At 48.6% G+C, this 19,483-nt stretch overlaps 6 protein-coding genes across 6 annotated transcripts; 1 reads left to right on the plus strand and 5 right to left on the minus strand.

Annotated features, from left to right (window-relative positions):
* Positions 1-6: 6 nt before the first annotated feature.
* On the minus strand, positions 7-2,565 carry PGRI_006350 (fungal specific transcription factor domain-containing protein; the record flags this gene model as incomplete). Its single annotated transcript, XM_040788348.1, has 6 exons — positions 7-649; positions 713-868; positions 948-1,169; positions 1,229-1,361; positions 1,408-1,616; positions 1,670-2,565. 6 exons carry the CDS (start codon positions 2,563-2,565, stop codon positions 7-9), a joined length of 2,259 nt encoding a protein of 752 aa, XP_040652120.1.
* A 2,534-nt stretch (positions 2,566-5,099) lies between these two features.
* On the minus strand, positions 5,100-5,642 carry PGRI_006360 (uncharacterized protein; the record flags this gene model as incomplete). Its single annotated transcript, XM_040788349.1, has 1 exon — positions 5,100-5,642. One exon carries the CDS (start codon positions 5,640-5,642, stop codon positions 5,100-5,102), a length of 543 nt encoding a protein of 180 aa, XP_040652121.1.
* Positions 5,643-7,761: 2,119 nt separating this feature from the next.
* On the minus strand, positions 7,762-10,084 carry pab1 (polyadenylate-binding protein; the record flags this gene model as incomplete). Its single annotated transcript, XM_040788350.1, has 3 exons — positions 7,762-7,909; positions 7,962-8,536; positions 8,588-10,084. 3 exons carry the CDS (start codon positions 10,082-10,084, stop codon positions 7,762-7,764), a joined length of 2,220 nt encoding a protein of 739 aa, XP_040652122.1.
* Positions 10,085-10,902: 818 nt separating this feature from the next.
* PGRI_006380 (HECT-type E3 ubiquitin-protein ligase) lies at positions 10,903-14,710 on the minus strand (the record flags this gene model as incomplete). The annotated part of the gene is made up of 3 exons (XM_040788351.1): positions 10,903-11,574; positions 11,651-12,653; positions 12,711-14,710. 3 exons carry the CDS (start codon positions 14,708-14,710, stop codon positions 10,903-10,905), a joined length of 3,675 nt encoding a protein of 1,224 aa, XP_040652123.1.
* A 750-nt stretch (positions 14,711-15,460) lies between these two features.
* On the minus strand, positions 15,461-16,061 carry PGRI_006390 (mitochondrial 54S ribosomal protein mL41; the record flags this gene model as incomplete). The annotated part of the gene is made up of 2 exons (XM_040788352.1): positions 15,461-15,799; positions 15,861-16,061. The coding sequence occupies 2 exons, from the start codon at positions 16,059-16,061 to the stop codon at positions 15,461-15,463; spliced, it is 540 nt and encodes a 179-aa protein (XP_040652124.1).
* Positions 16,062-16,350: 289 nt separating this feature from the next.
* PGRI_006400 (UTP14 family protein) lies at positions 16,351-19,267 on the plus strand (the record flags this gene model as incomplete). Its single annotated transcript, XM_040788353.1, has 2 exons — positions 16,351-19,032; positions 19,085-19,267. 2 exons carry the CDS (start codon positions 16,351-16,353, stop codon positions 19,265-19,267), a joined length of 2,865 nt encoding a protein of 954 aa, XP_040652125.1.
* Positions 19,268-19,483: the final 216 nt, after the last annotated feature.

The following is a 19,483-nucleotide window of genomic DNA, read 5'->3' on the forward strand; positions in this document are numbered from 1 at the left end:
ATAGTCTCATTCGGATTTTGGAATACTAGCGTTTGCAACAAAGGAATATAGATCCTCATCGCCATCTGACGGAAGTTGACCACTGAGCATGAGCATCCAGCCCAATCCAGACTCCAGTTGGAAATCACGGGCCTCAGGCTGTGTGTTGTAAATCCCCCCGCCCTTCAGTATTGTCGATTCAGATGCATTAAGTGTTCGTGATCGCTTTCTAGGAGGATAAACAGCTCCATCCGGACCGCGATCCGGCCGTGTGGCACGGGTCCGAACCTCCCATTTACGCTGTAGTCTTACCAAGAGGTCTTTAGCGCGATTGGCACTCTGCCATGATAGTGAGAACTCATCGAGGGCTCTGAAGCAGGTACTTAGATGAGCGACGATATTCTCTTCTTCTTTGGTTTGGTATTGTGAAACGGCGGCGAAGAGAAGTAGGAGCACGGCGGAGGAGGTAATTGAGACTGCTTTAATGTTTATGCGGCGGAGGGTATATCTGGTCTCGTACAAGACGAGGATTTTGGCTATTGAGATAGCGGAATTAATGCACATCTCTCGGGCGTGAGTGGAGCCTGGTCCCTTCGGGGGTTGTGGTTGCAGGTAGCCTTTTGACATCCAAGGTCGATGGGTGTAGATGAGATTTTGATAATATTGCATGCTTTGGGATGGATTAGCAGACATCTTCTATGGGAAATCGAAGGAAAGGATAGTAGTAACTCACTGAAGGAGCAACACATGCGGAAGATAAGGAGAAGTGTGATCGTTGAGGTCAATTTGTAAAAACGAGGGCAACTGAGCTTTCCACTTGAGAAGCTTGGCAACGTTGTTTTCATTGAGTTGTTGGAGCAGAGTTCTTGGAATACCTGATGTTCCATAACTTTTCGGGGCGAACGTTAGCTGAAACGACTCACTTAAGCCTAACTGATGCCGAGATACAAACGAGAACGGGAACTTACAGAAAATAGCCGCAAGGTGCCATAAGCTCACATAGTGAGACTTCCTGTTGGCTGACGGCCCCCACACAGTCAAATAATTCCGAATTGTCGTCGAACGGAATGGGAGATGCGTAGGGTGTCCATTTACAAGGTTCTCGATGGTCGACGTTACTATTCGGCTTCTTGACTGTTACATCCTCCATGTTGGTATAAAAAGGTCTACCAAGGTAGAAGCCGACAAGACTGAATGCCAGCAGATTAGTGATATCCTAGACATACACGGAAACAACGCGGGAACTCACTGATCCACCATATACGCGGCCCAAAAGACGGTTCCACGTAGCTCAGCGTCAGCAGCGGTGACAGATCCCTGAGCGACATACGGAGAAAGGTCAATATGCAAGGCAAGATCGAAAGCAAGTCGAAGGGCCATCCCTAAAATTGTAAGCTAAGCAAACTAGGAACCGGCGACAGGACTTACCGCTGTAGAGCCATCCACGTGTATCCGACCCTACACCAATTTCATGGCTGCTTAAGATAACTAGTGCCTGGACTGTTGCCACACATGGAGAGTCGAGTTCAGCCTCAAGAAGTTCTTTTGCACGGTCGCCGAAGAATTCACCCAGAGATTTCGGGAAGGTCACAAATGATGGGTGATAACGGGTTTCAAAAGCGGCGCCAAGAGAACACCTTTTTGCAAATGTTATTTCATATGACCCATTTTCCAAATGGAATGGACTCACATTGCAGAGCAGAGTGCCTCGGAATAAAACGGGGTCTCTTCTTTCCCATACCGGGCTGTCTTTCCCTTCTCGAACATTTCTCGGTCAACGACGTGAAATGATGGATCTTGCCAGGTAAAATAGAGATTAAGAAGATGCTCCTCGAGAGATAATGGGACTTGGCTGTCCCAGTCTGTGTCGTCGAGATAATTGACCGTACGATTTGTCTGTGTGTTCCCAGATACTGGAGCATCGGCAAGGTTGAAGGTCGATGTTGGGCCATAGAAGCGAGCTTTTCCTCCAGGACCGAAGCGCAATGTGCCCATCCGATCGGAAAGCTCGTCGATAAGATCTTCGATTTCTTCTGTGCTCCTGGTATCACTGTTGAGGCTTGGTGGGGTTTGAACGACGGCAGGTTCAAGTGGCTCGGGTAGCTTCTCCAATTGCTCTGCTGGCGGCTGTAGTGGTTCTATACTTTGATCTTGAATGTCTGGGGATGATGGCGTAATGTATGTTCCAAAATCCAAGGTCCAGTCCCAATTGGCTAATGAAGTATCCGAGTGCTCATCCATCTGTGGATACTGCTCTGTAATTGGGATATCCGGATTTTCAGTATCGATTATGGGTAGCGTTGATACGGGATGAGGGCCGGAAAGCGTTGTGAGACCGGACTGGGAATTTTGCGATGTGTTGTCCGGAGATGCCTGAGGCCAGGTGCTGTTGGAATCATTTCTTATACCAGGAGCGGAGAATGGCAGAGAACTTGGGATATCAGAAAGAGGATCATCGACTGTAGATGGGGAATTGGAATTGGAGGGTTTGCTGTTAGTTTGTTTGCTTCCTGCCGCTGAATGAACTTCAGTCAATCCAAGAATATCAAGAACTTTGGCCAAAGCTGTGTCCTTTTCTTGCTGCATAGGGGGAACCTCCAATCCACTTTCACGAATGAAGAGACAGAGCTGGTCAACTCTGCTTGATAGAAGTTCTATGGCAACACGGAGTGGGAGTCTTGACATAATAATCAGCACTATCATTCAACCGATAGTCTCCTTTTTATAGATGGATCTCAATGTGGCACTAACTTCCTTTTGTCTACGGCCTGATATCGACAATCACGGTGCTTGTTCATGCAGCTGGAGCATTTAGGCTTCCCGCCGTCACACTGCTGGGATTAGCTCTTGTATTTTCCACTGGACTAATTAATAGTCACCTTGACTTTACTCTCCCGACATGATACACATGCCATAGAGACATGGTGCTTCCTCTTTTGGGGGACACTGGTCTTTGACATCTTTCCCTTGTTCTTCTAGGGTGCCATGAGAGTATGCAGGTTAGAGGGGTTGAAAGATCTAATTGCAGTGCGGGGTATTAATGGGGAAATGTTTAATCCGAGCTATATCCACTGTTCGCGTTCTATTTATGGGGCTTTCAAGCTGGCATGTATGATATACAGCCTTGTTGAAGGAAATGTCGTCCTGATTTCGTTTCGAAGCGTTTCCTCGAGTGACCAATCGCTGATATTACCGAGGTGGGTCTAGCCTAATTGGGAATAGATCGTCCTTACGGGAATCAGAACCCGAGAGGATGTGCAATCTGTCCGCGGGTATATTCTTGCCATATTGAATTTTTGCTTCCTGCAAATCCTCTGATACTTCTATTCTGAGCGTTTCTTCATTATTAAAAAGCCGTGAGAAGGTGACTGTACCATATCAATAGGTTGCAGTTGAGACTACAACCTGCGAGACATACAAACAGGAAGAGCAAGCAATGGTACTAACTGCTAGTAGACATATGTATATTTTTACACGGCCGCACACGCCATATTCATTCAATACCTAACACTATTTATAAAAAAAAACGTAATTGTTTTCATCTAAAAGAAGACTGCCATTTAGATTCACAAAAAGCAGCTTCGTGTACAGCGTGTGTACCATTTAAAAAGCGTCCTGTACTTTATAGAAAGGCGGAATTGGCCGCTAACTGGGCCAAGAGCGAGTACTCTAAAGACATATCTTTACATTCAAAAGTAAAGGATAAGGACTATATCAACGACTTAAGTTAAAATCTATTGCTCGTGGATGGGGGTGGCCTATTGCGTTTGCATAGCGCACTTGCCTCGGAAGAAGGGTTGATCGACGTAACGTACGTAAGGTCGCCGGTCCATCCCCGTGCGAGACTTCTGTTCTATTCACAGAGCACAATATTTGGAATCATTCCACCTCAGTAGGGACCTTTTTTTTATTCTTGATATCAAGTTGTGATGGAGCTATGTCATACAACATTCAACATAGAGATTCAAACCCTGACACCGGAGACCTGCAGGCAGTCATTCTGATAGACCCCCGCAAAGCCCATAGATAGGCCCGAGGTTCGAGTCAATAGCCTAATTAGCGGGCCGTGGGCCCAAAGATAGGGCTTAAAGCCTAGCCCGTTAGTGGGTTGGCTTGGGCTGGATTGTGGGCTTTATGGGCCTTGCGGAGGTCTAGCCATCCATACTGCAACCTGAAGGGGCCAAATGTTATGCCACCCTTAGAAGTGTCCTGGATCACAAATTCTACGCCTATGCGGATGCTTCCCACGGTGATTATCCATATAAGAAACCGGCCGGACGAGCTGTGGTTCTTTGCAGATGCTCTGATGATTTGGGTTTCGAAAAAGCAAACTATCAACACACATTAAATGCTTCTAAATGATGTGCACTACAATAGGTTCAAGAACTGTTGTGTTTGGAAGACACCAAGTCGTCAAGAAGATACATGGGGAGCCTGTCGAAGCCGTCCTTGATATTTAGGGTCACAAACTCAGCCTCCAGGCCAATATGTTAGTACACCGGTTTGAACTATGAAATTCAATCTAATTATTCTTTTGACTAGCACTAGCATGAGTACTTTCCCAGGTTTCCTTTCGTGTCGCCAGCTTTACTAGGCACTCGGAGCTTCAAGTATTCAACACTGCGCAGTGTTTTCACAATCAGCTCGCATGGCTTAGTGGTAAAGCGCATCACTAGTAATGATGAGATCCTCGGTTCGACTCCGAGTGTGAGCATTTTTTGCCTCTTGTGCTTCTGTTTGAGAATATTTTTTTATGTGGGTCGTGGTGCCGTTGGCCCACACTAAAGACGCTAGTTATTACATGGAAAAGATGTACTCCATTGGTCTTTACAACATACCTGCTGCTATTAATCTTTCTACAGAACCTTGGAAGTGGAGATATAGTCCGATATCAGAGAGATATAACCGGGCATCTTCTAAAACCAATTTTACTCACTACTGATAAAACGCAAAACTACAATCCAGCAATTCTACTTCCACAATACCGAAGCCAAACCAAAATAATCATATTATCACGCCTTGGGTATGTGTATATCTCTCAAACGCCTCTGTATTATGGGTATTTCCACCGTTGTATCAAATGCTCATGTATCAAACCTCCCATTTGGCCCCATAAACCCTCAACGCCGATCGGACACCTGCCGTCGGAAAAGCAACGCCCGATTAATCCGCACTCTCCCATTCCGAATCTCCTGGCAATAGTAGTCAGCCTGCAGCTCGGCCGCCGCGAAAATAGATGCCTTGTTGGAATGGTAGTCTCCGGGCACCTTGATAGAGACGCACAGAGGGTGCTCGTGATGCTTGGCATGGACAGAGATCGAGGCGGTGCTAGTTCTGATATATGCGGCAACGGTGCGCATGAGGGTCTCATCATCTGAGTGAGAGTCCCGTGCCTTGATGTAGACGTTCACCCAGTTGAGGACTTGGCGGGGATCGTATTCGGGTTCTGGGATTAGTTCCCCGTCGAAGTAGAACATGCTCTGCATCTTTCTGGGGTTGGAATTGAGGATGGGTAGTTTTGGCTCTGGGTATTTGCTGATCTGGATTTGTTTGGTGGTGTGTGTAGGTGTGAGAGGAAAGATCGGAAGGAGGAAGGAGGGATCGAGTTCTGCGGTATAAGAGCTCTGTTTAAATGCTCTCTTGTCTGGTGAGTTGTTTTTCATAGTCGGGAGACTGAACAAAGAAGTTATGATACAATGCTATTTTCAAGTCTTTCATCTATTCCAGGACGTCTTTGTGTTGTGTTTATTGATTTGGGAGGTATCCCAGTTTGAGATCTGCCTAGTTATGACTCGAAAGAAATTTGTACATTCTGGCTGCCTACTATATTATGATAATTGATCTTTTAGCTTGAGCTTGAAAATATAATATGTGTAGTTAATTGGCTATTTCGACTGGGAGCACGGTATGCCGGTATGCCAGCATGAAAGGCGATACTATCAAGACATACTGTCTCGGAATCTCAGACATAAATGATCGATACGACTGCTTCATCTGACTGTAACTATACTCTAGGCCATCTTATACTCCTACAGAATAGATATAATCCACATAATAGCGAGAAAAAAAAACAAATACAATCTAATTCTCTCATTCTATCAAGTACGCCGTCTAAACAAGTCTATAAAACTTAAAGAACCCTTTCCCAAGAAATCAACCACTATCTCCTCCAAAAAAGCAAATCCCGATTGATTTGAACAGACCCTCGAACAACCTGCTCTCTCAGATATTCCGCCGATAACTCCGCAGCAGCAAGAATCGACTCCTTATCACCATGTTCTCCAGGCACCTGTATCGAGATACACAGCGGGAAATCGTGGTGCATAGCATGACCAGTGATGCTAGCAACTCCTGTACGGATGCAGGTGACGACTGTGCGCATAATTGCGGCGTCGTCGCATCTACAATCGCGTATGTCGAAGAATACGTTCACCCAGTTTGTTCGAGGGTTATATTCGGACTCTCGCATTAATCTTCCATTTTGGTAGAACATCCCTTGGATAATGTTAGTTGGGTTTGTGGTTTGTGGCTAGAGAACTGACCTTGTTTTTTGATTGACCTTGTCTTTCTGATGATAATGAATGATGAGCGAGTAGAGATATTCGAGTTTGGCTTGAAGGTCTGAATGCTTTCTGAGTGACTGTGAAGCCCTGATATAGGGTACTGAGCCCGTTTAAATGTTAGACGCTAAGACAAGTGTATACTGATGTGGTTTCCATTCCTTTTAAATGAGGAAAACAGGTGTCATATTGTTATAATGGCATTTTCAGGTTTCTTAGTTCTTGGGCTCCTGATCTGTTCCGTCTTGTGCGAGATGGCTTTGAGGGTCTCTTTATATGGATATTCAGATACTCATACAGTTTAGTGATGTTTATAAAACTATTCTTATGTGTTCCTCATTACTTAAAAGATGAAAATGTCTATATTTTCTATTGTCTGATATTCAAGAGTCAACTGATTAGTTTATCCAAAGTGTTATTGTAGATGATATAGATGATATGAGACAGGAAAGATTAAACAAAGAAGAGAAGGGATGAAGGAACGAAAGAGAAAAAAAGACAATGAATTGTCTCAGATCTTTCACAACTTCACAATCCCCAGACAACATCCACAACCCCTTGAGTGTCAGATTTACCCCAAGATCAGAGTCAGAATCCCAGGTACCGGATTCGCAACCCCCTTTCCAGTAATATCAAAGGCACTACCATGGACTGGTCAGCTTTCTCTGTACTATCGTCCTCTACGAAGGAACTAGATGAAGCAAAATAGGCCACGGCCATCCTATTGATTGTCTAGTGCTCTCTCGAATCCGAGAACAAAGGACGACCGGAGTCTTCCGTGAGGAATTCATAATCTATCACTCAAATCGAGCGTACAACCCAGAGAACATAGCAAGGGAGAGATGAAAAGGAAATAAAAAGAACTTCACGAATCCCTCCCAGCAGAAAAAGGAAAAAAGAAATAGAAAAGTTGGCGAAAAGTTGTCAAAGGAACCACAGCGCCTAGAAGAAAAGACTTTTACTGACAATCAAGACAATTCAATACAGCCCAGTCCGAATGATACTAGAAGAAATCGGAAAAGAAAAAAAAAATCCGAATGTCATACCGCATTCACTAAACACCAGGAAGGTGACTGCCTAAGAACAAACTTTTCGAACCGAGGGATATCAGGATCAGAGGGAGATGGGGAAAGGGTAAAAGATGGGAACAAATAATGATAGAAAGGAAAAGTCGTCAAAAACGTGCGTCCAAGATTTCCGAGAAGACAAAAGAACACATCAATTAAGACTTGTTCTCCTCAACAGGGGCCTCCTTGGCGGCTTCCTGGGGCTTGGGTTCGGTCTCGCCATCACCCTTGTTCTTCATGTACTCATCATAGACGTTAAGGGCCTCATCGACCTTGCCGCGGAGAGCCTCCTCATCATCGAGCCTAACAAAGTTAGTAAATCATGTCACATAAAAAGGGAATCGGTGTAATTTACAGGCCAAGCAGCTCAGCGTTATCCATCTCAAGAAGCATGCCAGTGATCTTGCCAGCAAGCTCGGGCTGCTGAGCCTGGATCTTGGGGTAAAGAGCCTCGCCGAGCATCTGCTTCTGCTGGGCGGGGGGAGCGGCAAGGAGAGCCTGGTTGGCAGAGGCGGGCTCACCACCAGCGGGCTGACCGCCAGGGGCGGGCTGGCCACGACCACCACCGCGACCCATCTGAGGACCACCACGGCCGAAACCGGGGCCACCACGCATGTTCATGGGCATACCGGGAACACCACGGCCACCGCCGCCACGTCCGAAAGCCTGGGGCATAGGGTAACCCATGCCGTTAGGAATACCGCCAGGAGCCTGCATGCCCATGGGCATACCCTGGAAGTTGGGAGGAAGCTGCTGGTTAGGGGCCATGCCACGGCCACCCTGGGGGAAGGGGCCGGGGTACTGAGGACGTCCAGCGGGCATGTTAGGCATGGGCATACCGCCCTGGGGGGCGAAGGGCATACCACCACGCTGTCCAGGGGGCATGAAGCCCTGCTGGCCAGCACCGTAGAAGACGGCAGGCTGCATGAACTAGTCAGGTTAGTAACTGAGTGAATACTAATTGTGAATATTGGAACTTACAGGCTGGGGCATACCGGCAGCGGCGGCGGCCTGCTGCTGGCGGATGGTGTTACGAGCCTGGATGCTGGCCTCAAGCTGGCTGCGGCGGACATCCTTGCGCTGAGCGAGAGCAACGTAGAGGGGCTTGCCGTTGACCATACGCTGGTTCATCTCGGTGACGGCCTTGGAGGCCTCATCGGGGCTGCTGAAGCAGACGAAACCGAAGCCCTTGCTCTTACCGAAGGCCTTCTTCTCGGTCTTCTTCTCCTCGGATTCCTCCTCGGTGGCCTCCTCGGTCTTCTTTTCCTCAGTCTTCTCCTCGGCCTTAGCCTCGGTCTCCTCGGTCTTCACCTCCTTCTCCTCGGAGTCCTTGGTCTCCTTGTCGGCTTCCTTCTCCTCACCCTCGGGGGTGGGGGAGCGCTCAGCAGCATCACGCATGACCTTGGCGGAAGTGATAGTACCGTAGGGGGTGAAAAGATCACGGAGCTTCTCATCATCAATGTCGTCAGTCAAGTTCTTGACGTAGAGGTTGACACCCTGGTACTTGGAGGCCTTCTCCATGCGGGCAGCCTCGTACTGCTTGCGCAGCTCCTCCTCACGCTCGTGCTTCTTCTGGGCACGACCAACGTAAAGCTTCTGGGACTTGACCTCCTTCTCGTTCATCTCAGCCACGGCGGCCTCGGCGCTCTCGTGGTTGGCGTAGTTAACGAAACCGAAGCCACGGCTCTTGCCATCCTGGTCGTGGCTGAGGGTAGCGGAGGTGATCTCACCGAAGGCCTCGAACATGGTGCGGAACTCGTCGTCGGTGATCTCGAGATCGATGTTCTTGATGTAGATGTTGGTGAAGTTGGCCTTCATCTCCTCGAACTTGCTCTGGCGGTCCTTCTTGGAGATGTGGTGACCGACGAAAACCTTCTTGTCGTTCAACAGCATACCGTTAACGTGCTTGATGGCGTTGTTAGCGGCCTCGGCGGTCTCGTAGTGGACGAAACCGTAACCCTTGGAGTTGGCGAACTCGTCCTGGGCAACCTTGCAGCTGAGAATGTTACCGAAGGCAGCGAAGGTGTCGTGGAGAGCCTTGTTGTCAATGGCGTTGTCGAGGTTCTTGATGAACACGTTACCCTGGCCAGTCTTGCGCAGAGCGGGGTCACGCTGGGACCACATGATACGGCAAGGCTTGCCCTTGATAAGAGTGTAGTTCAAGTCCTCAAGAGCACGCTCACCGTCAGCTGTGTTGTTGTAGTTGACGTAGGCGTAACCCAGAGAGCGGCGGGTGACGGCATCACGGCAGACACGGATGGAGGCAACCTGGCCGATGGAAGAGAAGAGCTCGTAGAGCATAGCCTCAGTCACGGAGGGGTCAAGCTCGCCGACGTAGAGGGAAGCCGAGTGGGGCTGGTTGTTGGCAGCATCACCGGCGGCCTCGGTAGTGGCCTCGACGGGGGTGCCATTGGCCTCAGGAGTGGCGGCGACAACGTTGTCGGTGACGGGAGCGGTGGTGGGGGCTTCAGCAGACATGATGGCGGCTGTTTTCACTAAGAAAAAAGTGTGAGCATGTGCATGCCCAGCATATCGCGGAGAGGGGGAGGGGGTAAATCAAGGAGGCATATTGAGATAAGGTTACACGGCAGTTAATGCAGTCTCTTTGACAAGCAGCCGAAGGGGGTAATGAGAAAAATGAGGGGAGAATCAATGAAAAGGGAGGGGTGCCATACAGCAAAGTATCCACGAGACAAAGAGTTCAGAGAAATTTCACTTGAGCAGAGAGCACTGGATAGCGGGTTAGCGGGGATGGGGGAAGCGAAGAAGCATGCGCTGGAGAGATAGAGCGATAGGGGAAAGATGTAGAGACGACTCGATTAAAAAAGAGAGACAAAAAAGAGAAAATGACTAACCAGGTGAAAATGAAGACGATGGAGGCGTTGAAAGAAAATCTTCCACACAACACACCGCACAATCGGGGATGAGATAAGATAACTGTGAAAAAGTTTTTTCTGGGGTTTTTCGTGTTTTTTTGAGATTTTGTATCTTTCGTAAAGATTCGAAAAGAAAAGGAAGACTTTTCCCTAAAGAAAGAGAGAACGGAAGATTGAGGGGGATGGAAGAGAAAAAAAGTTGAACCAAAAGCAATTGGTTCTGGAAAACTCAGAGGCCGCACGAGATGGGGACACTAGTCCTATTTGGGAAGGGTGGCCGCTTTAAGGGCTTATTAAGTATAACCTCGGACATTTTATTATATTTCATTCTTTATAGTATACTACAATACAATAATATATCTTTCCCAATCTCTGTTTATGCAATTAATCTGTCTATTCTGAAAATGTACAAGATGCATCTTAACTCAAATCAAACCCAGCACCCGAACTAACTGCATACAGTAGTTTACTCCTCAATGTCTCTGCATCCGAGTATCGTGGCAGCTTGAGAAGATTCACACAGGTACTAGTACTCGGCAATCGTTCTTGATCTTCACTAGAGTCTCTGATGCTAAAGTGGGGACGAAGATGGCTGAATCCCAGCAATGGAGCTCGTGGGGTAGATGTAACGAAACGGATGACCTTTTGTCGTTCCTCGTTGGTCATCTCGTGCATCACCTGCCAGAAGAGTGCAATAGTCGGGTGTTCTAGGTTATCATCTCCAATCACATACACCCCTCCGTAGAGAGTGTTCCGGCGCAGGTCCTCCACATCAATATCAGCCTTGTCTCCGCTCACTAACGTTTGCAACTCGGATTGATTGAACATGGATAGCCAGGAGGGTTGAATGATCTGGCCTAGACCTTGCAAAAAGGCGTTGGTCTGTAGAGCGGGTTGCAACTGCAGACGGTAACGAGCCATGTAGGAGATGTAGACCAATCTGTTCTTGTTGGTCACGGCGGTCTGTGAGCCATTTGGTTTCAACTCTACCGTGACAGTGCGGTTGTTTCCACTAGGCATCCGAATTACGTTGTTAATGGTGAAGTCGAGTCCAAAGTCTTCCACATTTCCAGGGTAATTCTTGAGTTGTAACTAGTGGAACATATTCGTTAGCTACAGGATCCAAAAAGAAAACGCAATCTCGAGCTTGTCGAGTGACATTACTTACCAAGCCCTGGTACAATCCCTCATCAAGGTCCTTCAAATCGTTCAAGTTGGCACGATAGGAAGATTCCTTCACCGCAGACCGAGAGCCTCCTGTCAAGGCCCACTTCAAGAGAAAGAATGGTGCAAAGTTGACATCCACCAAGATTCCCTCGTAAAGACACTTTCCAATGATACGGCCGAGGAATTCATAACGTCGAAGAAGACCGCGCACGTCATCCTGCCACTCTGCACTTGAACTTGTGAGTCCAGCCTCGCTGAGTACTTTTTTAAGTTGGTCAACAGCTGTGGGACTGGGATACAGCAGATGGTGATCATTCTCCGCAAACATGCTCTCGTAGTCATCGGTCTTGAAAGCCTGGGAAGTGATACTTGTCAGGAACTCCTTTGTCACGCCGCCACCATCGATACCGGCCTCCATTGCGCCAAACTGGTCGATAAAGCTGATCTGGATTGGCTCTTTAAGACCGTCACCCAGGCTATAGTATTGAGAGAACGCATCTTCAAATACACTCTCACGCCGGATGTCCGCATGGTGTCGGGCCAAGATATTCGCCGCCCCCTCAGGCGGTCCATTTATCATAGCACTTTGGGCCACAGACAAACGCCAAGACTCAGGATCCACGAAGCCTTTTCGGCGACGCTGTTGATCCCTAAAGATAAACTGACGGAATATTTGCACTCTCGTGGCAAACGGGATGAAGAACGGCATGTTTCGAAGTATCTCTAGCCGTGGAGCAATTGCTGCAAGAGCATTATTATGAGCTTGCCTTCGTTGACTATTTCGCATGGCCTGGATGTGAATCAGTCGACGCGCATGACTATTGCCGACAAGCTGAGAAGGCTCTGGGTATTCCTCGTCGAGAAGATCAGGCTCAGCATCTTCATCGTCGTCTTGGAATTCATGGCGTTTCTCCTCTTCTGCCACAACGGCTGGGATAAAGCCTTCCATGTCAAATCGATCTGTCATCAACCAATGATTTTGAGGAAGGAACTTGCGTCGAGAACTAAAGGCATATCAGCTAGGATTCTTACATAATACCGAATAGAACATCTCGACTTACTCTCGCTCATGCAGCATTCTGAGCAAACCTGTAACCAAGCCTTTGAAGTAGTCAAGTGGGATACCTGTCACACCGGGAAGATCATTGATTTCCTTCTTGGCGTCCACTTCAAAACGCTCCGTTGGTTCAGAAACCTGAGCCGTGTTGCTGAAATAACTTCTAAGATCCACAGCAGATGACGGAACAGGGCCTTTCTTAGTCAAGTCGGCCACATTCCAGTAAAGGGTGAAGGCAAGGTTTTTCAGAAAGACGGTCATATCTTTAATGTCATCAAGTGGCAGCGCACTCTCTTTCGTCCATGAAGACAGGACATTTGATGAAGCTGTAAATGGTGACGCGCTTGAAAAGAACTCTTCGTCATCCATGACTTTCAAAAGGAATGTGTAAAGCTCAAAAAAGAGAAGAATAATTGTCCACTCCTGGTCTTGATCCTCTTGATCCCCTTCTTGTGGCGGCTGAAGCAACGGAAGAACTTGCGTCGAATCCTTGCTGATGATGTCAAATATCCGACTGGATTTTGATGCCTGCCAGAAGTATTTGATTGCCGGTATTTTCGCACCTGGTTGGCCAGAAGTCGGACCTACTGAAGGTGCCGAGCCCAGGTATAACCACATTCGAATGTCGTCTCCACGCCGAGGGAACACCCTCAGCAAGTTCAGAGCATAGGTAGCAAGGATTTTCGCTTCTTTCGAGGCGTTAGATTGATGGGTTGATAAGTCTGTGTGAGATAGGCTGGATGTTTTGATGCGAGAAAGTAACCCTGTGATGCTACTTTGGTTAACCAGGCTACTGACCTGATCTGCAACAAACGGATCCAGATAAGGGCCCCTGATTGGATCAGCGCCACTTTCGTCCACCTCCAGGCACCGTGTCAGATAGATAGATGTTGAGTTAAGCAACGCAGAGACCACATTCAGGAATCCGAGGTCCGGTGCTTGCAGGTTGGCCTGACCTGGAAGAGCATATCGGTGAAAGAAGATCAAGTATGCAAGCAGCCAAAGTCGGCCTTCGATGCCCTCGACATCGTCGGGCGAAAGGCGTTCTTTGGTCAGAGGAATATACGATTCGATTGCAGACGCCAGCAATTTGTAGTTTATTTGGTGCGCCAATCCATCGAGCTCACGAAGATAAGAGGGTAGGTTCGGAATGGTGAGATATGATATCGCAAGAGCCTCGTAAGCTGTCATTGTTTCTGAGGTGATTGGTCTCAGAAGTGCCAGAACAGCGTTGGTCAGATGTTCTGGTAACAAAGTGCCTTGCCAATGGTCAATATTCTTTGTCAAAAACGCCATCGTTCGATAGTAGTGTTTGGCAATCATTGCCATCTTCTTCGGTATCAAGTCAACAAGGAAGACTATCGTCCGAAGGAGAGGCAGAACTGCAGCTTCATGAGTCGGACTGTCCCTTGCTGATCCGAGGGCATTGAGAATAGCGATTGCCAGCCGTTTCAACAGCTCGGTCCATTCATTTTCCGTAGCGATCGTGGGGAGAGCATGGAATGTCTTCTCAAAGACATCGCAGAAGTATACCAGACGTAGCACATCTTCTTTCTTCCTTACCAATCCCACAAACTGAACCAGAAGCCTAAGCTGATCTAAACATTCCTCTGCTGTGGGATATGGTGGTGCAGAAAGACGTGATAGACACTCCAGACGCTCAACCTCCGTCGTTGGGGCCCGATCATCATCGAATCCTAGGGCGCTTGTGACCCTCTTCCACTCGATATTATCCCATTCAGACTTCCAGGTCTTATATGTTGCTTTCCTGCTTTGATGACCACGCCAAACTCGCTGAACAGTGCGAGATGCGGTCTGTCGATCTCTCTCGTGCTGTCTCAGGGCTCGCTCCCGTTGGGCAATAGCTACTGCACTCTCGGGGTTCGCGGCATGAGGAGTTCTATTTGGCGAGCTTCCGGGGAATGCAGCGAAGGGATTAGTGGCTCGGCCACTGAGGTTCACCTGCCGCGGGCGACGAGAATTGCCTGTGAAGGATTGAAACATGGTTGCAGCAGGAGCTGCCTGGGAAAACTGTCAACGCGGATGAAATGAAACCCTCTAGATGCAGAGAAAAAAATCAACGCAAGCCCGCATCACGGTTGGGAGGGAAAGAAAGGTGAAGAACTATGACATCGCTGTCGCTGTCGGGTGCTGATACGGGAGAGATGGCGGGCTTATCGGACTTGTGTGCACGGACCATATATCCCCGATACCTCCAGGGCTGTCCATTGCCACTGGAACATTCTGGTTAAGCTGAGGTGAGATGGTATATAGACAAATGTATTGATTATATGGAACTTACTATATATGCCTTCCGAGTAAAAGATCAAAATTATCATAGAGATACATAGTAGGATATGTCAACAAACAAATACAACAAATGCCCAAAGAGGCGAGATACTACTTCAACTGTTTTTTGGTCTGATATTTATGGAACTTGTCAAGATAGTACACAATTACTCCTGTCTCAATGCCAAATGGTACACATTCCACTGATACATCGAGATCCTCCGTGGTCCAAATCAAGTCGATGTTGTAGAGACTATAATACATGGGATATATTCAATCAACCACCGGAGAGAAGGTTGATCGACGAATTTGAGTGATGCCCAGCGAAGGCGGTTGTGGATGGTATGCTGGGCAGCTGACAGATATATTAGGGAGTATTCTTGAGTGTCTGGGTTGCTGCACACTCACATTCAGTTGGAAGCACATAGACAATCCCCGCTATGCAGTGTAAGTCTTTCGGGATTTCTAGAAGAGGAACTTCTTGTGTTTAGGCTCAGGAGTGTTGGGCATTGGGGTCGGTTGTTGGGTCGGCTTTGGACTCTTAGTCTGCTCAGTCTGCTCGATCTGCTCGGTCTGGTCAGGCTGCTCGACCTGCAAGGCCGACTTAGACTCAATCGTCTTGATATTCTCAGGGTACGGTTGTGCTAGTCGGGCCTCTGCGGCTTCAGCGGTGTCGGCCCACTTCTCCAAATAGTCGTGGCCTTCAAATCCTCTGATCACGGTACTCCGTCGGCCATTTCTCTCGATATCTTGAACGTAGTTCGACGGGGTTCTGCGCATGTGTTTTGTGATGAAGGGAGCGAGCTATAGCCATGTTAGATCCGACATTTCAGCCAACTGGCGTCAAACGGGGTTGAATCCTCACGTTGAATGGCTCCTTCGAAGTCTCAGGAGTGTAATACCTCCCCGGAATTTCGAGTTTTTTCGCAGGCATATAAACACGGTGCTTTGACAAATCGGGCCTGTACGTGCCTCTCTTGTCGAAGTGGCCCATGGAGCCGGTCCGGTTTCCCTTGTAGTAGCCACCATTGACCTGCTTGGTGGTCAAGCGCAAACGCACCATCATTGGCTGTGTGGGTTTGAACATTATAGCGACAGTTCTGTAGCCTTGAAGTTGGAACAGAAGAGGAACAGAGCGAGTCGAGTTGTCCCGGAGGGAGTTGGCAGACAAAACTCGACGAATGAACGGGTCGCGCTAATCTCCGCGCCGAGAACTTTTTTTCCCGGCAGAAAAAAAGTTCAACACCATTTACACCCCTCTTAAAAGCAGCCATCAGATCATTTAGTACTTTTTTAGTACTGATCTGAAGCTTCTTCCTTGGTCGGGAATTTGATTTCTTGACTCACACGCCAATATGCCTCGCAGCCAGACTCAGAAGCAGGGTCCGAAAGACCGCTCAGCGCAAAAAGCAGCGCCGAAGCGGAAAAGCACTCGGTCGCTGAATGCATTGTCTATTGCAGAGAAAACAATTCACACTAAATTGGGTGTTAAACGCAGTCGTCTTGGAGCCTACGATGATGGTTCCTTCAAGGGCAAGAGAAACACAGGCGATGACGACGAGGACGACGAAGAGAATACTGCCGCCCACTACAAACGCCGCAGAACCGAGGACACCGGAAGTCTGGATGGTGGCAGCGACAGCGAGGGGCACGAATGGACACTCGGTCAAGTGAACAGCGATAACGACAGCGAATTGGACAGTGACGAAGCTCTCGGTGAGAGCGACGAAGAGCGATTTGAGGGCTTCACGTTCCGCGCATCCAAGTCCAAATCGCAGCCGAAAAAAGCGGCACCCAAGCCAAAGAAGCCTACAGAGATTAGCTTATCTGAGGATGTCGACGAATCGGATGAAGAATCTAACGGTGAAGACTACGACGAGGACGATGACCTAGGAGAAGACGCTGTCGACCTCGCCACGGCCTGGGATATGAATGTAGCGGCCGAGGAAGAGGAGGCCCAGGAAGCATCCGCGAAATCTAAGCGGGCTGCGAAATATGATAGCGACGAGGATTCTGGGTCAGAAGGGGACAGTGAAAGCGATGCCAGCGACGACGGGCTTTCTATCTCAGACGATGATGATGCGGATCCGCACGGACTTTCCAAACTACAGGACTTTGTCCAGTCTATGGAGACCGAAAAACCTACGAAACGTACTCAAAAGTCACAAGAACAAGGCAAGCACTCGGAATACGGCTTGACCTCCGCCAACAAATTGACTGTCGCCGATCTCCTACCTTCAATCACGGATTCTCGCCTCAAGAACTCGCTCAAACATATCGACTCTGTTGTCCAGGCATCAAAATCGGGTATTCCGGGCAAGCTAGATGCTCCTCTAGCAAAACGCCAACAGGACCGACTTGACCGGACTGCTGCCTACGAGAAGAGCAAGGAGACCTTGAACCGCTGGCTCGAAACTGTCAAGGCCAACCGCAGAGCCGAACACCTTTCCTTCCCGCTACATGATCCTGATGCTGAGCAGACCCACCGCTTGGAGTCTGCCAAGCCACAGACAGACCTCGAAAATGTCATCCAGAACATCCTTGTGGAGAGTGGGCTGGCTGAGGCTGAAGGAAAGACAGCCGAGGACCAGATCCAGAGTTTCGAAGAATTACAATCCCGCAATATTCCTATTGAGGAGATCCAGGCTCGTCGCGCAGAACTCCGCAAGCGACGTGACCTGCTTTTCCGAGAGGAAGTGCGCGCCAAGCGCATCAAGAAGATCAAGAGCAAGTCTTATCGCCGTGTTCACCGTAAAGAACGCGAGAAGATGGAGAAACTTGAGCACGATGCACTCATGGAAGCCGGCGTGGATATGGACGACATGGACCAGGAGAAGAACGAGCGTCTGAGAGCCGAAGCTCGCATGGGCTCCAAGCATCGTGAAAGCAAATGGGCAAAGGGCTTGAAACAGACCGGTCGCACTGCCTGGGACGAAGAGGCCCGCAACAGTGCAGCCGACTTGGCCCAAAGAGAGGAGGAGCTACGGAAGAGAATCGAAGGCAAGCGTGTTTCTAATGGAGACGATGACTTCTTGGGCTCTTCCAGCTCCGAGTCAGAAGATGAGGACCCCTGGAACGAGGAGGGTTCCGATGTGGAAAGACGAAAGATCCAAAAGAAGCTCAGTGCCCTCGAGAGTGGTAATGATGCTGGAGATGGCGTGAAGGGACGCCATGCTGATCTTTTCGAAATGAAATTCATGAAAAACGCCGACGCCGCCCGCAAAGAACAGAATGATGCCGAACTTCGCCAACTCAACCGTGAACTCCACGGAGAGGATTCTGTATCTGAGGCAGAGTCGGAGGTCGGTCGACGAAAGTTTGGTCAATCAAAGAAGACCGACACCAAGTCTCGTGCACCGCAATTGCCCAAGAATGAGTTTGAGGAGAAGCTAGACTCCGATGATGAAGCTGCACAGGCAGTAGGATCGGACGATGATGTTGACATGGTTGCCAACAGCTCCACCAAGCACAAGTCAGGAGCTTCTGGCAACAAGAAGGTTTCACGATCTACACGCGACTCCGATCAACAAGAGGATACTCCCGCAGAGGAGGAGAATCCTTGGTTGGTTCAGACCGAACGGACCAACCGTCGCCGAACTGCCCCAGATGCCCAAGAGAGCATTGACATTTCACTCGATGCTACTCAGCCCGATGTTGTGCCAGCGAAGCAACAGAGCAAGAAGCAAAAGAGCTCCAAGGCAACCGTCGCGAAACAGCAATTTGCCGAGGATGACAGCGACGATGAAGAGAAGGTACCCGTCTTGCTTAAGAACCACGACCTCGTGAAGAGAGCCTTTGCCGGCGATGAAGTTGTCCAGGAATTCGAACAGGATAAGATGGATACCATTGAAGACGAAGGCGACAAGGTTGTGGACAACACACTCCCAGGCTGGGGTAGCTGGGCCGGCGAAGGTGTCAGCAAGAGACAGCAAAAGAGGCAAAAGCGAGACCTGACTACTGTGGCAGGTGTGAAGCCTGCGCAGCGCAAGGATGCAAAGCTTGAGCGGGTTATTATCAACCAGAAGCGAGTCCAAAAGGTAACACAACTTTTATTCCTACAGATGAACACCTCACTGATTTTCTCTTTAGAACAAGAAGTACATGGCAAGCCAATTGCCGCATGAGTTTGAGACAAAACAGCAGTATGAACGGTCTCTGCGGTTGCCCCTGGGCCCTGAATGGTCTACAAAAGAAACCTTCCAGAGTGGCACCAAACCTCGTGTCATGATCAAGCAGGGCATCATCAAGCCCATGTCGAAGCCCATGCAATAAATGTAAATATCTCTTACGGATATGTATTTCACCATATAGCATGTCCAATGATAGCACCTAATGCGACCCATTTTGCGCTTTTTGAAAAGCATTTTCAGTCATATAATTTGAATAGTTCATACCTCACGCTTCGGGTTCACGTATATAACCTTGGAACTATTAGTCTTATACTACATTATGTCCCATGATTCCATAAAGGCAACTAAAAAGTATCCC

Source organism: Penicillium griseofulvum, assembly GCF_001561935.1.
Source record: "Penicillium griseofulvum strain PG3 chromosome Unknown contig_79, whole genome shotgun sequence".
NCBI lineage: Eukaryota > Fungi > Ascomycota > Eurotiomycetes > Eurotiales > Aspergillaceae > Penicillium > Penicillium griseofulvum.